The following is a 19,241-nucleotide window of genomic DNA, read 5'->3' as shown; positions in this document are numbered from 1 at the left end:
GAACGCGCCTCAGCCCACGGTGCAAGGCAAGGAGGCGCTGACACGGCGAGGAGGCCGCATTACACCAAGTGAAGGAAAACGAAGGCCAGAGCCGCAATTCCGTGGATAGGAAACATTGGAGTCCGCCGACAGAAGGCGCGGTAGTGGTTGGGGGGACGGGGGTGGGCGAGTGTGCTTAGTGGGTGCAGGTTTCCTCATGGAGCGATGAACACGTGTTGGGATTAGCAGTGACGGTCAGGCGACACTGTGAAGAGACTTTTAAAAGCAGTGACATGTCTACTTTGAAGGGTCAGCTCTATGATACGTGGTGGCCTGGGTGAGCTTGAGCAATGAGATTGGGATGCAGAGGAGGCCGATGGGCACCGTCCCAGCAGCCGCAGCTCGGGGGTGAAAGCGTTCACCCTGAATGACTCCGGAGGCCCTTGATGCTCCACCAGGCTTCCTCTGTGTGGGGCTGAGAGCAAAAATTCTCCTTCCGTACCTCAGACCAGTTTGCCTCAAACCATCACCATCGAAGCAAACGGAAGGGGCAGTGACTATTGCTCAGGCTGGAAATTTGGGTGTCATGTCCTTGACGCTTCTATCTCCTCACCACATATGTCCAACCCATGAAGGAGGCCAGTGAGGTCAAGAGACCACCTGCCGCGAGCACAGCCCTTTCTTTCTCACCCACCGCCATGTCTGTCCCCTGGCTAACAAGCACCCCGCACCTACCTTGCTCCCTCATGCGTTCCCACTTTGTTTTCCCTCCTGTCTGCATGGAATTCTAATGCTTCTTCGTATGGGCCCCTTGCCTTCCCTAGCACCTTTCTTCTGCATCTTCTCTGCCTGGACCCAGACAGCCGATCAGCAGATGGCACGTGTGCCTGCCCCCGGGGCCCACCGAGACCTCTGCTAGGCCTCTCCCTGTCTTCCTCTCATGACCTTTGCACTAAAGACTCGACGCCCTCTTTGAGCAGTGCTCCTTAAAAACGACTACACTACCCACCGGAGCATGTGGATTTTAAAAAGAAAAACCTTTCGAACGCATTTGTGCGTTTGGCCTTCAGGGAAAGGGGAGGGAAGGAGAAGGGCTGGCTGACTGGGAAGGTGGTTCTCCCTCCCTCTGCTGGTGAGGCATTTGATTTCATAAGTATTAATCAAAATCACTCTTGATTATAGCAAAAACAACCTTTGCTATAATTTTAATGCAATTAACTGGAATATATGGTAATTCTGAGCAATCTTGCTCTTGAGATTAAAGAACAGCCTGCCAGGAAACATACGAATAAAGCTTTAAGATCAAAATTTGCATAATTAGGTTTCTTTTCCCACTCTCCCTGCCCCCACCCCCAGCTTCCCTAGAGAAGTTCTGCTGAAAGTCGCAAGCCCTCCGCTGCGCTGGCCCTGCTCCCTCCATGCTGGAACGTTCCTTTCTGAAAGTGGTTCTGGCTCCTGCCATCCAGCCTGGCTGGACTAAAACCCTGAAAACAGGCAGAGCGAGGCCGTGCAGATGCTTGAGCACAAAAGGAGCAAGGCCCCCAGGGCTACGAAGTGGCTTCGGCAGTGGGGGCAGCGCTCCTGGGTGCACCGTGCTCTGTAGGAGCATCTGTTCCCTAAGAGCTAACCAGGCCTGCCATGCAGAGCCCCAGGCTGCGGGCTTTGTGTGTGAAATCTGTTTCAATGCCTGGTCACAATGGGCGTCCCTGTCACTTATCCCCCAGGTCCAGGATTGCTGCCGCCAGAAAGGCTCCACCCCACGTGCCATGCTCCCCTGACAGGGGCTGCCACTCCCGGCCAGGCCCGCTGCTCTCCTTCCTGCAGCCGCGGAGTCCCTAACCGAGGCCTGTGCTGCCCGGGGGTGGGCGGAGCATCAGGCAGCTGCCAGGCACGCAGGATACCTGATGTGAAGAGAAACGCAAGGGCGCTGGGCCACGTCGTCCAGGACCCGGAGAAACAATTCTACCCCCACCCCAGAGTTCTGTTCAGTCCCACCCCAGAAAAGAGCTTTAACATTTAAAACGGTGTAAAATGTCAGCGGTCCCATTTCTCTGAAATAAGTTGTTCTTGGACGTGTAGTAAAGTTTAGGCTGAAAGGTTAATATTCCTTTATCTGAAGGCTCAGCGGAAGCAGAAATCATCATTTTTGTTCTTTGCTGCTTGGAAAACCAGTGCGCAAGGCGGAGGAAGGCAAGGCAGGAGACCGGCGGGTCCTTCTTCAGGGAGACCGGCTATCAGGTAACGACCACCCTGCCCCCCACCCCGGCACTCCTGCCCCCGGAACCCCTGGCAAACAGCAGGCAGGTGAGAACATTCCAAAAAGTGCCTGGCCTGGGAGGGGGTGGGGAGGAGCCAGGTGATCCTAAGATGAACTTCCAGAAGGAAGGTGGATGAGATGGTAACATAACCTGAAGACAAAGGAGCGGGGGGGGGGGGGGGGGGGGGGGGGGGGGGGGGGGCTGAGCTGTAAACGTGCGGGTGAGAGCGGGATAGGGCACGACGGCTTTGGAAAACTCTAACAGTTTCCTAAAAAGCTGAACATATTCACACTGAGTCAGTAGCTGCCCTGGTAGGTCCTCAAACAAGAGGAAGGAAAAGCCATGTCCACACAAAGCCCCGCACAGACACAGCAGCTCCCCGGGCGAGACAGGAGACACCCGCATGCCCGCCAGCAAGACAACGGGGCAGCACACGTGCCACCCTCTCCCACTGGAAAGGCGCCCCGCGCGAAAAGCACCAAGACCCATGATGTGGATGGACCTCAAAACGAGCCGCAGACACAGAAGGGTAGACAGGTATGGTCTCGGCGACATTCTGGAACAGACAAAACCAAGCAGAGGTGTAAAAATCAGCAGTGGCTGCTTGGGAGGTGGGGGTGGGGAGGCTACAAGTGATGTCAGGGAACATTCTCGAGTGATAAAAGCGTTCTGCCTTGATATGCATTCATCAAAATTGATTGAACTTAAGGATCTTGATACCTTAGCATTTGGCGGCACATAAATTACACCTCAATAAAAAAAATACTTAAGACCATTACTGGATGTGCACAGAAAATTGCAAACGCCACTGGGGATCTTAACATGTCAGCATTTTCTTGAACGCGCACTACCCCTTACCGGAAACAGGCTCAAGCTATGTTAGAATGGAGCCAGGACAAACTTGGACACCAGCGCAGAACACAAAAGAAGACTTGAGCAAGCGAAGACACCCTGGGCCATGGCTCCTGAGCAGCCCCCCTGCAGAGAAGCTGGAACCCCTTCTCCCCCCAAAGAAACCGAGCCAGGTACTGGTGGCCTGAGCAGCTCCGGGGCCTGGAAGGACCCTGTTCAGCCCAAGCCATCCTGCTCAGTGGCTCCATCGTGGCCCGCATCCCCACACACCGGGCCCACCGGCCTCCCAGCCCAGCTGGGCCCCCACGGAGAAAGAGCAGCACCGTCTAGAACCTCCAGACACTGGGGGCACCAGCAACTCCATTCGTTTACCAAACCGCGGATACCAGCGCGCAGGAAGCCAGTGCTGGGCAGCCTTCTGCGTGAGGGGTACCCTCGCAGGGCAGGCCCCAGCAGCAGCGGTCTCGCCCTGCGAAGGGGTTTTTCCCAGAAGTGGGATGAAGGGCTGGTCCACGCTCCACCCTGGATGAGCCTTGAAACCTCAGGTGACGGGTAAGCGCCCACATCCCGCAGCTTCCACTGCCAGCAAGCCCCCAAATAGGCAAGACCCCGCAGACAGATGACAGGGCTTCGTGGCTGCCAGGGCCCAGGGCGTGGCCAAGTGCTGCAAGGGTGAGAGGGCGCCTTTTGGGGCGATCCAACTTTGTGAATGTCCTTCCTGCCACTGAACCGTACACTCCAAGGGCACATCTTAGGGTATGTGGCTCGCTCTCCGTTGTGTTAAAGGCACTGAGAGAAAAAGGAAAGGAAACTGCACTTCAAGATGATGAGTTCCCGGGGAGGCCAGCGGACGGGTGACTGGAACCAGAGGCCGCAGGGAACCGGGCAGAGCTGGGCGGCCCACTCGGAAACCAGCACGGGCTGTACCAGGAGGGGGAGGGGGAGGGCTGAGGCCAGCAAGGCGGGGGCTGGGAGGGTGGGGGCAGGTGTCCCGCTCCCTGTGAACACTGCCGACCTCTAACCGGCGTCTGATCGCTTTCTGGGAGTGGAAGCAGAAAGCCACCAGGGACTATTTAGCCACCAGATACTGAAGGCAGCAGAGGGACGGGCATTAGGGGAGAGACAGACTTGAAAAGCAGTTTCTAGAGCCCAGTGTGGTGACGGAAACATTGAAATGGATGGTTCTCGAGCTGCACGTGCCCTGCATCCCTGGCAGGCTATCAGGAGTGGGTGGCCGCTGGGCTAGGTCTGGGAGGGGAGCAAAGGACCGGGGCCGGGAGGCAGCCATTATTTCGTGAGTCAAGCCTGAGAGGTGCAGGCGCCTGCCATTCCCAGAGCAGGGAGGCCCCTGGGGCGGGAGAAAGCAGAGGACATAGCCGGGCACGGCCCAACGAGGGAAGATGGCAGATGGAGGCCAGAGAGCAGAGGGACCGCGCAGATCGTCAGCGGGGGCCGCAGGGGTGGGAGGCCCGTGAGGATGACCTTCATGTGTCCTCGGCACGGGGGCTGGAATGGTGGCACCTTGGGCCACGCTGGAGAGCACCGGCTGCGGCGGGCAGTGGGGGCAGGGCCAGGGCCAGGCACTGAAAAGGATGCGCTTCCAAAGCTGCATGTGCTGCGCACGTGCACCCCCTCAGGGGGCGATCCCCACTGCACCCCGGCCCTGGCACAATTTCAGCTCTTATTGTTCCCTCCCCCAGCCTGTAAATCCCCAGGCTCGAAGAGGCCCGAGCCAGGAGCCCCTGGCCCGGGTTCCTGCTGGGGAGGCAGCGGCGTACCTGGCGGATCGGCCCTGCGGTCGGAGCCCGGGCTCCCCGCCAGCTCTCCCCTGGCTTCCCCTCCTGAGTCCGCACTGTCGCCTCGTGGCTCTCGGGGTGTTATTAGGTAGATGTCTCAGGGATGTTCCTAAGTGACATGTCACTTTTGAGATAACAACACACTCACACAAGCACGTGTGCTTGTGAGGAGGAACAGCTATTGTGTGGCGCCCAGCGCCTGGAAAGGTGGACCTGCACGCTTGACGCAGTGCGGGCACTACAGCGCGCCCACTTTATCCGATCCCCCGGCTTTGCTGGCGCGCGTGTGTAGGAAGCACTGCACACCGTGTCACTGCGACCACCACCGTCAGGATAATTCCACCGCCACACGGCTCCCCTTCGGCTTCTGCCGCCGCCCCCACCTGCTCCTCACCCCTGACGGCCGTGTGCTCGCCACGTGCACAGTGATGTTCTCAAGAACGCCACAGCAATGGAATCAAGTGCGGCTGACCTTGCACAGCATGGGCTCGAATCCCACAGGGACACTGGCACTTTGGTTTTCTTATAAACAGACAACGCAGACTTCTGTCAGTGGGTCTCGTCTCCCTCACGACTGTCCTTTCTGTAGCTGGCATTACTGTAAGACGACAGTGCACAAGACAGAACCTAGGAAATATACCCATCGACTTTGATGTCGCTGGTAAGGTCTCCGGTCGACACAGGCTATTCGGAGCAGCTAAGTCAAAAGCTGCGCATGGACTGGACTGCAGGAGAGGCCTGTGCCCGCGACGCTGCATGGCATGTATTCTCTTGCGCAGCACCACGTCTCAGACTCACCCCGGTGGCCGTGTTAGCAATCGTTTGCTCCTCGTTATAGCCGAGCATGTGGGCCAATTTCACTGTTTGATAATTACAAATCAAGCAGCCGCCCATGGTCATGTACAGGAAGCCTGACATTTTCTCGAATGCCTTGTATCACCTCTCTGTGAGCAAGACAACGTGGACACACTTTTCTCCCCACACCCATGGAGAGGCATCGGCCTACTGTCTTCCGGCGTCAAACACTGTCTGAAGAGAACCTGACTTTTCTTCCTCTGCACAGTCCACCCGCTCCTTCTGCCTGCTTTCTTCACACAAGGGTCACGAGGGGGTAAAACACTCACTAATCTCATGGAGAAAGAAAAGAACTGACAGACGCATTAGAAAGAAGTAGTAACTACTAAGGCAAGGGAATCACGAGAAGACAAAGCTTTCACGGCTCCTACTTGTTCACTGCTTGCCTCTGTCATCCATTCCATGGGCTTGTAAGTGCCTACTACGTGCCCTACCTTCTTCCAGATCTTAGGGCTACAGCAGTGAACAAAACAGACCCCAAAAGCCCTTGGATTGAATGGACATTATTCTAGAGCCATATGAATTTTCAAAAATCAGTCAAGAAGAAAGAAAAATGAAATAGAGCAACCACCAGGAGGGGCATGAGAAAGCCCTTCGGAAAGAACCGGCCAGACTCAAGCCGCAGGAAAATAATTTCAATCCTCAAAAGGCAGATGATTTCTCCACTGGTCAAATTTTCCAGAGCACAGAAACAAGGAAAACGTCCTGCTTCTTTTAACGACAGCAGGAAGGCGTAGCACAGAAGCGGCACAGGAAAAAACGGGCCTCACTTTTGAATGTCACCAGAAAAAGCACCAGGTACGCACGGAGCGAGCCCGGTCACGTAGGGAAAAGGGAAACATTGGAACCGCGCTGGGCTTGCCGAGCTACCCACGGGCTCGCCCGGAAGGGACTATCCCCGCGGGCCAGGGGAGCTGACATCCTGAGAGGGGCTGAGACACAGCTTCATCAGGTTTCGTGCCTAACTCGGCTTTGTTAAAAAGCCAAATCTAGAATGAAGATTTATCCTTAACACGCTCAGACCACGTGGCGCAGAGCAAAGCCACAAACAAGCAAGAAGTCACTTCGCGCTACTGTGGACATCGGCACTGTGAGGACGCGGGAGGCGCACGCCCGGCCCCGAGGGAAACAGAGGCAAAGCCATGGCCATTTGCAGATGACACGATGGCTGCTGCGGACCCCGGGAGACTGAGCGTCCTGTAACAACGCTGATGGGGAGGAAGACAGCGCAGGGGTCCTCAAGGACCTGCTCCTGCTCCAGGTCCTTTCGCCGAGAGCCAGAGTTTCCAAGAACCAATCAACACTGCCGAGCAGCTCTCTCAGACAGCGACAAGCACCATTCAGCAAATGTCATGGCAGGAAATCCCATTTATAACAAATACATACTAAAAAGTACTTGGAATAAGACACAAGAAATGTGAAGTATGAACATGAAGTTATAAAATGCAAAAGAACACAGAACTAAAGAAAGAACCCATGTGTTTGGATCAAAAGATTTAGTACTGCACAAAGTCACCCTCTTCTCAATATCAGCCTGCCTAGTCAATGCAATTCCAACCAAAATTCCCAGGGACTTTCATTTTTTAACTTCAAATTTGTTTTTTTTTTTAAAAGATTTATTTATTTTTATACAAGAATCGGAGTACAGGCCAGATGCGCAGGAGGGTGAGAGGATTCACCAGAGACAGTGGAGAACAGAACAGGCACACTGACGAAATCCACTGCTGAAGGGAGCAGCAGGCGAGACAGGAGAGGTCTGCTGCACCATGTGGGACCCTCGCCAGCCGGGCGGGATAGAACCTGCGCTGCAGAGGCTGCGGACAGCTTCACAGTATGGCGCTCAACCACCTGCGCCACCAGGGAGGCCCTTAACTTGAAATTTGGACCCTAAGGTATAGCTGGATGAAATGTATGGGGAAATAAGAAATTCAAAAAAAAGGACTAACTTGAGAAAAGCATATCTTGTTGGATTCTACAATTTCTGCATTTTTTAAAATCAGAGCAATGTCTAAATACATTTTTTAAATTACAGTACATCACCCAGATAACTCCACAGTAAGGACAGAGCGCCACCCTTACGAATGCATCGTACCATAACCCCTAAGCACAAGCCCAGGCACCCACTCAGCTGGGCGTGGGGGGTGGGAGTCAGCTCCAAGCCTCCTGCTTCCCGGTTGAGTGCCCTTTGCACTGAACAGACTCCCGCTCATGCACATGCTCCGCTAAGCACATAAAAGTCTGCTCAACTCCGCCTGTCACTAGGGCAATGAAAGTCAGAACCTCAGAGGCAACTGCTCCGCGCCCATTAGGATGCCCTTCTCCAAAACCACCACCATCACCACCCAGAAAATACCAAGTGTTGGTGAGAATGTGGAGAATTTGGGGGCCACTGCTGGGGGGATGTACAACGATGCAGCACAACGATGTTGTACAACGATGCAGCAGCTTTGCAACACGGCCCGCTCATGCCTGAAGAAGTCAAAAGCTAGCATCGCCATGTAACCTTGCGACCCCACCGGGGAGACCCGGAACCCTAAACCCACACAAACACCTGTGCGCGCATGTCTATGCAGTTTACTCAGCAGCCGGAAGTAGAAACCACCCAAATGTCCATCTGAATGGACAGGCGCCACCCCCATGCACCCCCTGGAATACTACTTGGCTGGGAAAAGGCAAGCAGCGGAGACCTGCACAGAACACGAGCAACAGTAGCTGTCGGGGCTGGCGGGGGAGGGGCCTAGAGCGGGATGCTAAGGGTAGGAGGTCTTTTTTGGGGGGGGTGACAAAAATGTTCCAGATTCAATAGATGGTTGCTCAACACTGACTAACTAGCAGTCACTGCACTGCACTGTTCACCCTCAAAGGCCGAGGGGCACGGCGCGTGGAAATGAAAGTGGCTCAAGACAGGGTGGGTGGAGGGGGCAAGAAGGCACGACCTACCTGAGCCTCCTGCAGTTCCAGGGAGGGAAACACACCCTGTGTCCACTGCAAGGGCCTTGGCAACTTTCTGCCTTCTTCGTCCCCTGCAGGAAGACTGGGGCCTTCCAGGAAACCCGCCCTGCCCTCAGCCAGCCTCCCTCCTCTTCTGGGGTTGCAGCCACCTTGAGGCTGAGCGCTCCTGACTTCCAGCACCTTCCCTCCTGGTCATGGAGTGACGAAGTGGCACTGGTCAGGGGTTCTGTCGCCCCAAGTCATCCTGGCCCAGGCCGCCATGTGTGGCCTGGGTTTCCTTCCTCTGGTCCTCCAGAGCCTACCCTTGGCCCCTTCACCTCCTTGCCCAGCTCCACATCTTCAGTTCAACACAATGCTCGAGCCCACTCCATTCAAGGGCCTCTCGGGCTCCATACTTGCCTGTCACTAGATCAGGCACCTCATTTTTCTAGAGACCACTCCGTCCCCGCCTTGGGTGAGACACGGTCCTGCCTGGGAAAACCCGCTCTCTGTCCGGGCCCTACCTTCCTAATCCTGGGGTGACCTCCTGTCCCACAGACTGGAGAGCCTGTGGGCAGCTCCTTGCCATCCCTCCCTGCTCTCCTTGGGGTCTGTGCCCCTCCTCCTCCTTTTCCCACCTGACACAGCCCCAGCCTGTCACCGCAGAGATGGGAGCCAGCACTCGCAGTCCCTGCCACAACGTCCTGTCCCCTCCCCCTACAGGGCCCCACTCCGAGAGAATGCCCTCCCTGGCCCCACGAGGGTATGGCGCACAGTGGCATGGAATCAGTGCTTCCTGCAGGGGGCCATGTGCCCAGCGAGGGGCCCCACCTTCCCACATTTAGAGGGACCCCAAGGAGCCTTTAGGGCGGTGTCATGTTGCAGGGGCAGGTCTCCTAGCCTGGGCCGACTGGCACTGGCACAGCTGCCAGCTCAGGGCGTGTGACTGGCGCCAGGCCCTGGGGCGCCTTGGTGAGCAGCTCTCTGTCAGCTGATGTTACTCCTTCTAACCTTAACTCTCCAGCTGGCTCCCTCCCCTCTCAACTCAGAAGAGAGGAGGCCGGGAGGCAGGACTACCCATGTGCAAGTTCTAGAATAACAGTAATGCAAGTTGGTACAAGTGGTATGCCCGGTCCAGACCCCCACCTCCCACCACTCCCAGCCACCCCATAGTGAGTCTCCTCAGCCAAGTATCAGGTACAGGGGTACGGAAGTGTGATTTATAACAGCAAAGACCCAAAGTTCACCTCGTTATCAAAAGTCATATTTGAAAGAATTTTAATTACGAATGAAAATACAACAGCAGGTTACCTGGATAAACAGGGTAAGGGTTTCTCAGTTGCCTTCATCTGGCTTGGAAGGTTGCCAAAACCATGGTCAGTGCCTGCCCAGAGGAGCGTGTGCCCATGGCCACCCACACTGACGACTATAACGGAAAATTCTTCCCATATTTAAGAGGAACCCCAAAGAGCTGCACCCTTGGGATAAAGGTGACTCAGAAACAAACTTGCCCCTCCCCAATGTAAACCCCAGAGGGCTGCATGGAAGGCAGCCTTGGTGCGGGGGAGACACGAGGGGAAGCTCAGGCACTTATTTTCGGTGGTTCCAGGCCCTGGGTGAAATCAGACCCAAGTCTTGTGTGAGAGAAGGCCTAGCTACGTGAACTTCAAAATAGCCCCACGTGCCTATTTCAAGAACGATGAGCAGTACAGAGCCAAAACTACCCAGGCGTCGGGAGTGAGCAAGCAGGCGGGTGAGTGAGTGAGAACTATGGAAAAAGAATAAACAGAAAAATGAGCCAAGACTTGACCAGGCAATTCATAAAAGAAATCAAATTGCACAACAAATGCAACCAGAATAACATTAAATGAGAGCAAAGCCTGACGTAGCAAGTACTGATGAGGCTGTGGCACAGGGGAGACTTCAGTGCTGACAGAAACTGGCGCGCTCACTTGGGAGAGCTCAAGGCCTGCGGGTCAGAGGAAGAGACAGGCCCCAGGCAGCCCAGGAGGTGCTCTGTGCCGTATACCCCAGAACAGCAACTTTCTGGCTCTCTGGTCTTAGGACTCAATATACTCACAAACTGAGACTCTGAAGGAGATTTTACTTATGTGGGTCCTGTCCAAGGATATTTACCATACTAGGAATGAAACTGAGAAAGTGCAGCATGCAAGAAAACAAGCACACACTCCATGTACCAGCATGGCACGTCAGAGCAAGTCTGCGTAGTGTCCAACCAGCAGAGCTCGAGAAGGCCGCACGGAACAAGCAGCACTTTGTCTGGACCTTGAAGTCTCAGTGGAATTACGTGGAATTCTGAAATTGTGGCTGAAAATGAACACGCCCCCATTGTGAGGTGGGGTACATGTTCTCACCTTGAATGTGGATGAGCTTCATCAAGCGACTCAGTTACAGAGCGCAGCGCAAGCGTCATCAGAGGCCAGGCGCTGGGCATATGGCCCCCGGAGGAAAAACAGACCACTGTGCTCAACAGATGCAGCCCCAAAGGGAAGACAAGCCCAAGTGTCCATCAGCTGATGAAGAGACAAAGCAAACCGTAGTGTCCGCAGACAATGGAATCTCATTCAGTCACTGAAAGGAATGGCGCGCTGACCCAGGCCGCCACGCGCTGAACCTCAGGAAAGTGACCCTAAGTGAAAGAAGCCAGTCACAAGAGACCACACAGTGGCTAATTCCACTGCTATGAAGGGTCCAGAACAGGCAAATTCAAATAGACCGAGAGCTGGCCATGGCTGCCAGGGGCTGGGTGAGGGGGGCTGGGGACTGACGGGTAACGGGCATGGCATTCCCCCTCAGGGCAATGCAAGTCTCCTGGCGGCATCGTGCTGATGGGTGCAGCGTTGACAAGGGACTTCGTGCCTTTAAACTGCACACTTTAAAAATAGTTAAATGGCATTTTGTGTGTATTTTACCACAGTTTTTAAAAAGCCAGGTGGTTCCACGCTGTCCACTGGAAGACTGGCACATGGGGCCTGGGGGGGCTGTGTGGACGGTCCAGTACAGCACCATGCTGTAGCATGCCCGAAGGCCGGGAGAGGCCACATGGCAACAGCCTCAGCTGTGCGGGGCCCTTTGGGACATGCGCGTGTAGGAACCCCCCATTGTGTGCATCTTCCCAGGGGAGGGCCTAGGAGACAGCATCCCTGCTGTGTCCTGACTCTCAGTCTCAGAATCAAGGAGCGTAATTAAATGGTGGTTGTTTTAAGCTACTAAGTTTGCAGTGGCTGATTAGGCATCAGTCGAGGACAGAACAGCTTTCTGCAGGGGGAGAGAGGGGGTGGAGGTCTCACGGGCAGACAGCATGGCAGCCATAATGGAATCCTGTCTCCTTCATGATGGCTCAGGCGCACTAGGTACAGCTGCTTCCAGGTCTGTCCAGACTGCGCTCCTTGAGGAGTAGGCTTGACTTTATCCTGCTCTGTTTCGCCCACCACGCCCGATACCCAGTAAGTAGCTGCTCGTCCATGCAGTAGCAGCTCTGTCCTCAGCAGGGCCTGCCACTTATGATCACCTCAGAACCACCAACATGGCAGTGCCAGTGGCTTCCCTTGGCCTCCGATTTCCCACTGGGTTCAGTCCATAGATTTCCCCTAATGTCTCATTGATTTCTTCACAGTACCCCTCAACCGAAGGAAGACCTAATAGTTCCATTTATTAAGTTGTTCCAAGCAATTTAATAATAGTTTGTGTGGCATCTTAAATCATCACTGCATTTCCTTGAAAATTAAAAATATGCATGGGACGAGTTCACTGCCATGCCCCTGGGCACCTGGGTGCAGATAAGGCCGGTGTAGCCAGCACATGGGGAGGCCACTGGACTGCAGGCCTCAGGAGACCAGATGGTCACAGTGCCAATGTCTGGGGAGTAGTTGTGAGGGGAAAATGTGTGAGAGGCAACAGAGGCCTGGCGTGGCAGGTATTCAGGAAACGGGAGCCCTGCTATTGCCCAAAAAAAACAGCTTCCCATCTCCGTAGGTGAGCGCCGGGACACACATCAGTGGACCAAAAACCCATCCGGAATTAGCGGGGCAACGCTTGTCAACACCCTTTCAAACTCCTGGGAGCTTAAAGTCTGTCTCAACGGGTCACCTGGTGTTTGCTTACTTCAGTGCAGCAGTTCTGACACTAATGTCCCAGTCCCCAGGGAGGCACAATGCAAAACCCGCAGCTGCCATCTGATTTGGCATAAAAGACCCAGAAAACTGGGTCACTACCTGGAAGTCAAAACTTCCTCTGGTTCGGATTCCTTCATCAAAGTGGCTGAGAGCCTGAGTCTCTCTTCCCAGCTGTGTGACCGAGGCCCCTCACCTGGAAGGTAGGCCTAATAGTTAACCCAGGTGGTGGGACAGTTAAAAGCAGTACACGGGACATCCCTGGCGCACAGCAGGCCCTCAGGAGACGGTACTACTGGCAGGGCTGCAGATGTGAGAGTGACACGTCTGGTCCTCGTCAGACACCTCCGGGAACTGGTGGCATTATCTGGACGAGCAAACACAGTGAGAACTTTCCCAAGGCCGCCTGGCTGGCAAGCGAGAGGAGGACGGCTTCCCAGCGTGGTGGCCTTGTGCAATGACGCTGGGCTCACACGAGCCTGGGATCCACTCAGTTCTGCCGCCCGAGGCTCGTGACTTCACCTCTCTGGGTCTGCACTTCCTCAGCTGCAACATGGCTGAACTGGTGTGTGCTTCCCCCACCCGCTCCCGCACAGCCTCCTGCAGCAAGCGAGGCGAATGGGGCACCGATTCTCGCTGCTGTGCATCTCTCAACGCCTCAGCGTCCTTCAGGACACGGCCTGGCAGGGAGTATGGCTTTTCCACCTGTCTTGCGCTCCCACTTGCAAATCTTCCATCTCATTAGCTGTAAGTGAACCGATGATTACGGTTTTCCGCACAAATGCATCATAATCAAAACAAACGTGTTTACCCCAAAACAAAATCCCACAACCCTGCAACGTGTTTTAATCTTCTTCACAGCACTAATGTTACGTAGACCAGGACATCTGTGCGCATTGCTCCACACCGGGACCTCCGGGCCCTAAGAGGACTGTCAGTCTGTTGTTTGCTGCAGTAACATCTAGAACGCAGCCCGGCCTTTTATAAAATGGTGAGTGGCTCTTCTTGTATTCACACCATGGGGACTGCCCACATGAGAAGCATTTTCGCATCTTTTACAAAACTGCCCTGGTTAGCACTGTTTTCCAAGATTCCTCATGTGTAATATAAATCTCACCAGAACTCAGCTCTACAAGGAAGTTTGGGTTTTGCTGGCCTCGTATCTTTGACAGTAACTGAATGTGCCTTCTTTGCATGTGCTCAGGGGCACTGTTTTCTTCAAATCCCTTTTCTGATGCAGAGATGGGATTTAAATAAGTGTAAGAAGATTCTGTTGGTACAGGTTGGAGAACCTATTTTTAACCAAAGACTGCATTTGTTCTAAGAAGATGCTTCTCAGGCTCCAGAGTGCCAGGGGATAACGTGGGAATCTAGACAAATGGAAAGTCTGACCCAGCAGGGCAGGGGCAGGGCCTGAGCTGCCGCAACCCTCACATCCCCAGGTGAGGCAGTTCTGCTGGGCCCTGGGGCACACTCAGTAGTAGGGATTGAAGAAACTTGGTCCCTTCGTTTGCAGAATTCCTCTCTCCTCCTTGACATCGCATTATCAATGGTTAGAAAACTGGGACAGGCACCAGAAGCACCTGGGACCTGCTTAGAGCTAACACATGCTCCCTGCCCCCATCCCGGCACGATCCTAACAAAAGGGGATAGAAATCCATGCAAGAAGTTCCCCACGGGCTTCTGCTGCAGATGACCCCAAGCATACTTCTAGAAGTCCCGCTCAAGGGAATGAGTGGTCTCTTGAAGGTCCCCCGAAAGGCAGTCTTCTGGGGATAGCTGTTGTCAGCGGTGGTGACACCTGCTTGTTCCGGATTTTAAAGGAGGACAATCCCGTGGCTTTCCAGCCCAGCATTAGCAGGGGGCTCGGGGAGCTCTTCTCTGGCCACAAGGATCGAGCAGGGTCGGCCCTGGCGAGCTCGGGGATCGCACCCCAGCCCTGAGCCCCGCGCGGGCACTGCAGGCCAGCGGGGCGGGGGCCGGGCCGCTCATGCGCACCACGGAGCCGAAGGGGCGCCGAGCCCCCGCCCCGCGGGCCCACCGGGCGGGGTCCCCCCGCACCCCCCGCCCACCTTACCTCTCTGAACTGGCGCGGCCAGGCACAAAGCGAGGCAGACGAGGACCGCGGGGCGCCAGGCCGGCATGGCTGGGAGAGGGCGGCGGGGCCCGGCGGAGCACCGCTGGAGTGACAGCGCCCGAGGGGAGGTTGGGGAGGAGCCGCGGGGGAGGGGGCGGAGCCCACCTCTCGGCGTGGCCCCGCCCAGAGCCGGCGCGCGCGCGGCCCCGGGGAGCTGCGGAGGGGTGCGCCGGCGCCGGGGGCGCCGCGCGGGGGCCAAGGACGTGGGGCGGGGAAGTGCCTCGCGGGGCGCGACAGAGCCTGCGGTGTGGGGGCGGGGCGGGGCGGCAGGGGCGGAGCGAGAACGCAGTCTGGGGGCGGAGCCGCGACCCCGGGGGCGGGGCCTCCACCGGGGGTGGGGGGCGGCTTGCCGTCTGGGGGCGGGGCGGGGCGGGGCGGGGCGGGGTCCCGCAGGCCGAGGGGGGGCCCCCAGTGTGCCCGGGGCGCAACTCTGGAGCGGGGGACCGCATTGGCCGCGGAGCGGGAGGCGTCGGCCGCCCGGGTGTTCGCCGATCTGCACCGGGGCCCGTCAGACTCCTCCCGGGCCCAGCGCGCTCGGCCGGCCCAGTGACCTTGGACCCGGTTCTTCCCCTTCTGGCCTGGGCGTCCTTCTGGTAACCGGCTGTTCCCTAGCGGCCCTTCCAGCTGCGGCTCCGAGACGCAGCACGCGCGCCCTCGCCCGGGTCGCGGTGGCCGAGCGGACTTTCCAGAACCGCGGGCCGTGTGCCCACTCGCCGACGCCGGCCAGAAGCTGTAGCGAAACCCTGTCCAGAGACTAGAGAAAAGGCCGTTTTCGTGTTTGCTCGCTGTTGGCAAATAGCCGCACGTCTCGGGGGTGGGGAGGCGAGCCCGACGCTGGAGTCGCCGGAGCAGATGAAAAGGCAGGGTGGGGTGGCCTCGGGCCGGGGTGTCCCGAATCGGGCGCAACTCCAGGGCCCGGGGGGCTAGCGGGGAGGCACCGGGTCGGCTCTCCCGGGGTTTTGATGAATGCGCCCGAAGCGCAGATTCACCTCTGCAGAGCCGACCTGTAAACGGGCTCCACGATCCACAAACGCGCTGCGGTCCTTTCCCATGAGCCCCGCAGACCCGGTCCGACTCCGGGACCGGGGAAAACAGATTCCGGCACTGCCCCGAGCCGCAGAGTGCCTCCTGCAGCCTCGGACAGGAAAGGAAAGCTTTCCAGAAGCGCCCTCCTGCAGCCAGCTTTTGAGGACAAAGGGAAAGCGCCGCTTCCCTGCGCAGTGGCGGCGGGGCGGCTGGAGCCTGTCTGCCATTACCCGGCACTGGCTGCCCTGGGCCACATCTTCCTTAGAGAACAACTACCACCACTCCCCGCCAGCGCCGCTCGGAAGCCTTCCTGTGCCCCCCATCGCTCCCACCTCCAGGGGCACCCCCGCAGTGAGCCATATTGGGGGGACCGGGATCTCCCTGAGATGGAGGTGAAATCTTTCCCCTGTGAATTTCATCCAGTGCTTTGACTGTGCGACTGGAAAACCAAAACATCTAAGGAGATTGAATGTCCCCATTACCAGGCACTGCTGGTTCTCTGACACCGACTAGCTGCACACTTACCACAAATCACTAGTGCTCATTGAAAACACTAGCTACATGATGTATTCCAGGCATTTTACCCTGATTTTTAAATTCCTTACAGAATGTCCACGTCAGCTCCACAATTAATGAGGGAAAAGGAGCAAAATGAAGGTTCCTTCAGGTTCCATACTATCGAGGGAGAGCACTAGAAACTCCAGCAGCTGATGGGCTAGGAACATGTGCTTTACAGCTGCAAAGCATTAAAATCCTGGCTGGACCCCATCAGGTTGTGCTAAGGATGAAATGAGATATCGCAAGCTGAGTACGTTAGACAGTGAGCAGAGAAGCCAGATTTGCTCCTCTCCTAACAGCTACACAAACACTGCCTACCCTGTATGGTGCATTCCAGGATGCGGGTCTGCCCCCAAACTTCGCACTAACTCTGGGTACCGTGGGCCATTCCCTGGCCCTCTGGTCTTCATCGTCCTGTCTATACCAGGCTGTAATGGCTTCACCCCGGCACCTGTACCCTTGTCCTGGCGGAAGAGCTATGGGGTGGGGTGTGAGACCATCTCATCCACACACAGAGTCACAGTCATACCCAACTGCTACTCTCACTGGTAAATATGCAGTGGAGACACCTAAACCCACCAGCAATACACTGGCTAAGGTAGAGTTTGCGTGGGGGGGGGGGCGTTGTGGTTGAAAAATATCAAAAGAAAATGATTTGGGACTTGAAAAAGTTAGAGGAAATTCAAATTCAAGGGTCCACGAAGTTTGTGGGAACAACCCTGCCCACTCGCTTTTGCACTACCCCTGTCTACTGTTGTCCTGCCACTTCAATAGCCCCAACACAGCACACAGAGCCAACAGAAGTCTGAAGTACACAGGGCCTGGCCGTTGACAGCAAGTTTGCTGGGAAGAATGCTAAAAGGTGACAGTCAGGACCTAAGGAGTGTGCTCCTGCAGAACGGGATATGACCACAGAGATGACTCAGGAATAAGGACACCAGAAAAGGACACTATTCGCCTCTTGCCAAAGGATGCCCACTTAAAGATATCAGTAATCAAAATAGTCAAATGTCCAAAGTCAGTTATCCTACCAGATAACTCTCCCTGTACACAACGACCCATGTGGGGCCTGACTTGTCACTCAGTGTCTTATTAGGTAGGTTAGTGTGACTCTGAGAGGGCTGGTGACCTCGAGGTCCTGAGCCTGCCAGCTTGAGGGCCTGCCTGGAACTTCCCTTTTGGTCAGATAGCTGCTACCCTGTTGAACTGCCATGGAATTGGAGGCTGATTTACATACAGAAAATTCTACACTTGGAAACCATCAATCAGTGTCACCCCCATTATAGAAACATACATTCCCCACTGCCACTACACATGGGTGCTGGCACTGATTCCTGGCCAGATCTGCCTGGTCTGTAGCCCACTTCCTCATCTCCATCCTCAAAAACCTCCTTTGAAAGTTCCCCAGCGAGTCTGCTCTCACAGTGACCAAGATCAGCGCCACCTGGGGCCCTGGGCTGGCCTTGCCACCCATGCCATCACTGATGAAGATGCCCATCTTGAGAGCAGCACTGTCCAAGTGAGGAATGCCATTTCCTGAGCCTCGCCAGTGATCCTTGGGGTGCAAGACTGGAGGAGTCTCCAGGGAACCTAGCCTTGCCCAACCCAGGGTCACCCTTTGTACCCTGGGGCCCAAGGCAGCTCAGCTGTGCTCATGGCTTGGGTTGTAATCTCTGAAACCAAACTAATTTGAGGTGACCATCTCAGTAAGGGTGGGAAAGCAATAAGGACCAACAACAGCCCCCTCTCCCCAGCAGGCCAGACAAACAGCACCCACGTGTCAGTGGAAGGCAAACAGGGATCTGTGAGGGGAGCGCCACGGGCCATCACACTTGACCCAAAGGCCTGAATTCAGGAGCCAGTCTCCCTACCAGTCCCGGACAAAATCAGAAAAACCGAGGCAGTTGTGGCAAGTCCCCCAGAAAGCTAGAGTGCTGACCTTTATACTGAAATCCTGGTTTTTTTCAGTCTACAAAAGTCCTTTATTTCATGAAAAGATGGTAGTGTTTTGTTTAATGTGCTTATTTTGCAAAATAAAAAGTTGGCAATCTTACTGCCCCTCAAATTAACAGAAAGAAAGAAATCAACTTGCCAGTAAAATTCACCAGTCTGGGAACCACTCCGGAGAGCAGCGATGCTCAGCCCGCCCACAGCCTGGAGGCACAGGCACTTCTGGAACACACCCTATATGTAAACAGATGCCCCCAAATGGATGGGAAAACAATGCTCCCTCTCAGAGTTTCTGGGTTGTAAGCAGATTTTCCCTCAGTCTGCTCCGGCACTCCCCAGCGTTCTTAATTCTCTCTGAGCGGGGAATTCATAGGAAGGCAAGGCCAGGCAGAGCCTTGAAGGCCATGCTGCCGAGCAGAGACTGGACCCGACAACGGGGGACGCCCGGGAACGGGTGCAAGCCCTAAGCAGTCTGTGGTCAGTGGCGCGGAGCTTCGCGTGACCTGCGGGGAGAGGGTGGCAGCCACGCGGGGCTGCGTAGAAGGATTTGGACTCGGGGTTTGAGTGGGAAGGAGGGGACGGCTGAGGGGGCCTGGCTCTGTCCTCAGCGCGGGGCAGGAAAGGAAGTGCCGGGCCTAGGGCAGGAGACAGATGACTGGTGTGATTGTGCAGTTCGAGAGGGGAGCACAGGGCACTTGTGGGAGCTCCAAAGAGCCCTCCTCGGCCAGTCGGATGGTCAGGGCCCAGCTTCTTAAAGAAAAGTGAT

At 55.8% G+C, this 19,241-nt stretch overlaps 1 protein-coding gene across 3 annotated transcripts in view; it reads right to left on the bottom strand.

Moving 5' to 3' along the window:
- Window positions 1-14,973, bottom strand: part of CD99L2 (CD99 molecule like 2) — a 43,560-nt gene extending 28,587 nt beyond the window's left edge. For all 3 annotated transcript variants that reach the window (XM_037511825.2, XM_037511826.2, XM_054695505.1), the window contains exon 1: window positions 14,882-14,973. In XM_037511825.2, coding sequence (XP_037367722.1) covers window positions 14,882-14,948 — 67 coding nt within the window. In that variant the 5' untranslated portion in view covers window positions 14,949-14,973. The remainder of the gene's footprint in view (window positions 1-14,881) is intronic.
- Window positions 14,974-19,241: the final 4,268 nt, after the last annotated feature.

Source organism: Talpa occidentalis, unplaced genomic scaffold (assembly GCF_014898055.3).
Source record: "Talpa occidentalis isolate TD23 unplaced genomic scaffold, MPIMG_talOcc4v2.1 talOcc4.15, whole genome shotgun sequence".
Lineage (NCBI taxonomy): Eukaryota > Metazoa > Chordata > Mammalia > Eulipotyphla > Talpidae > Talpa > Talpa occidentalis.
This window is presented reverse-complemented; position numbering and strand designations above follow the sequence as displayed.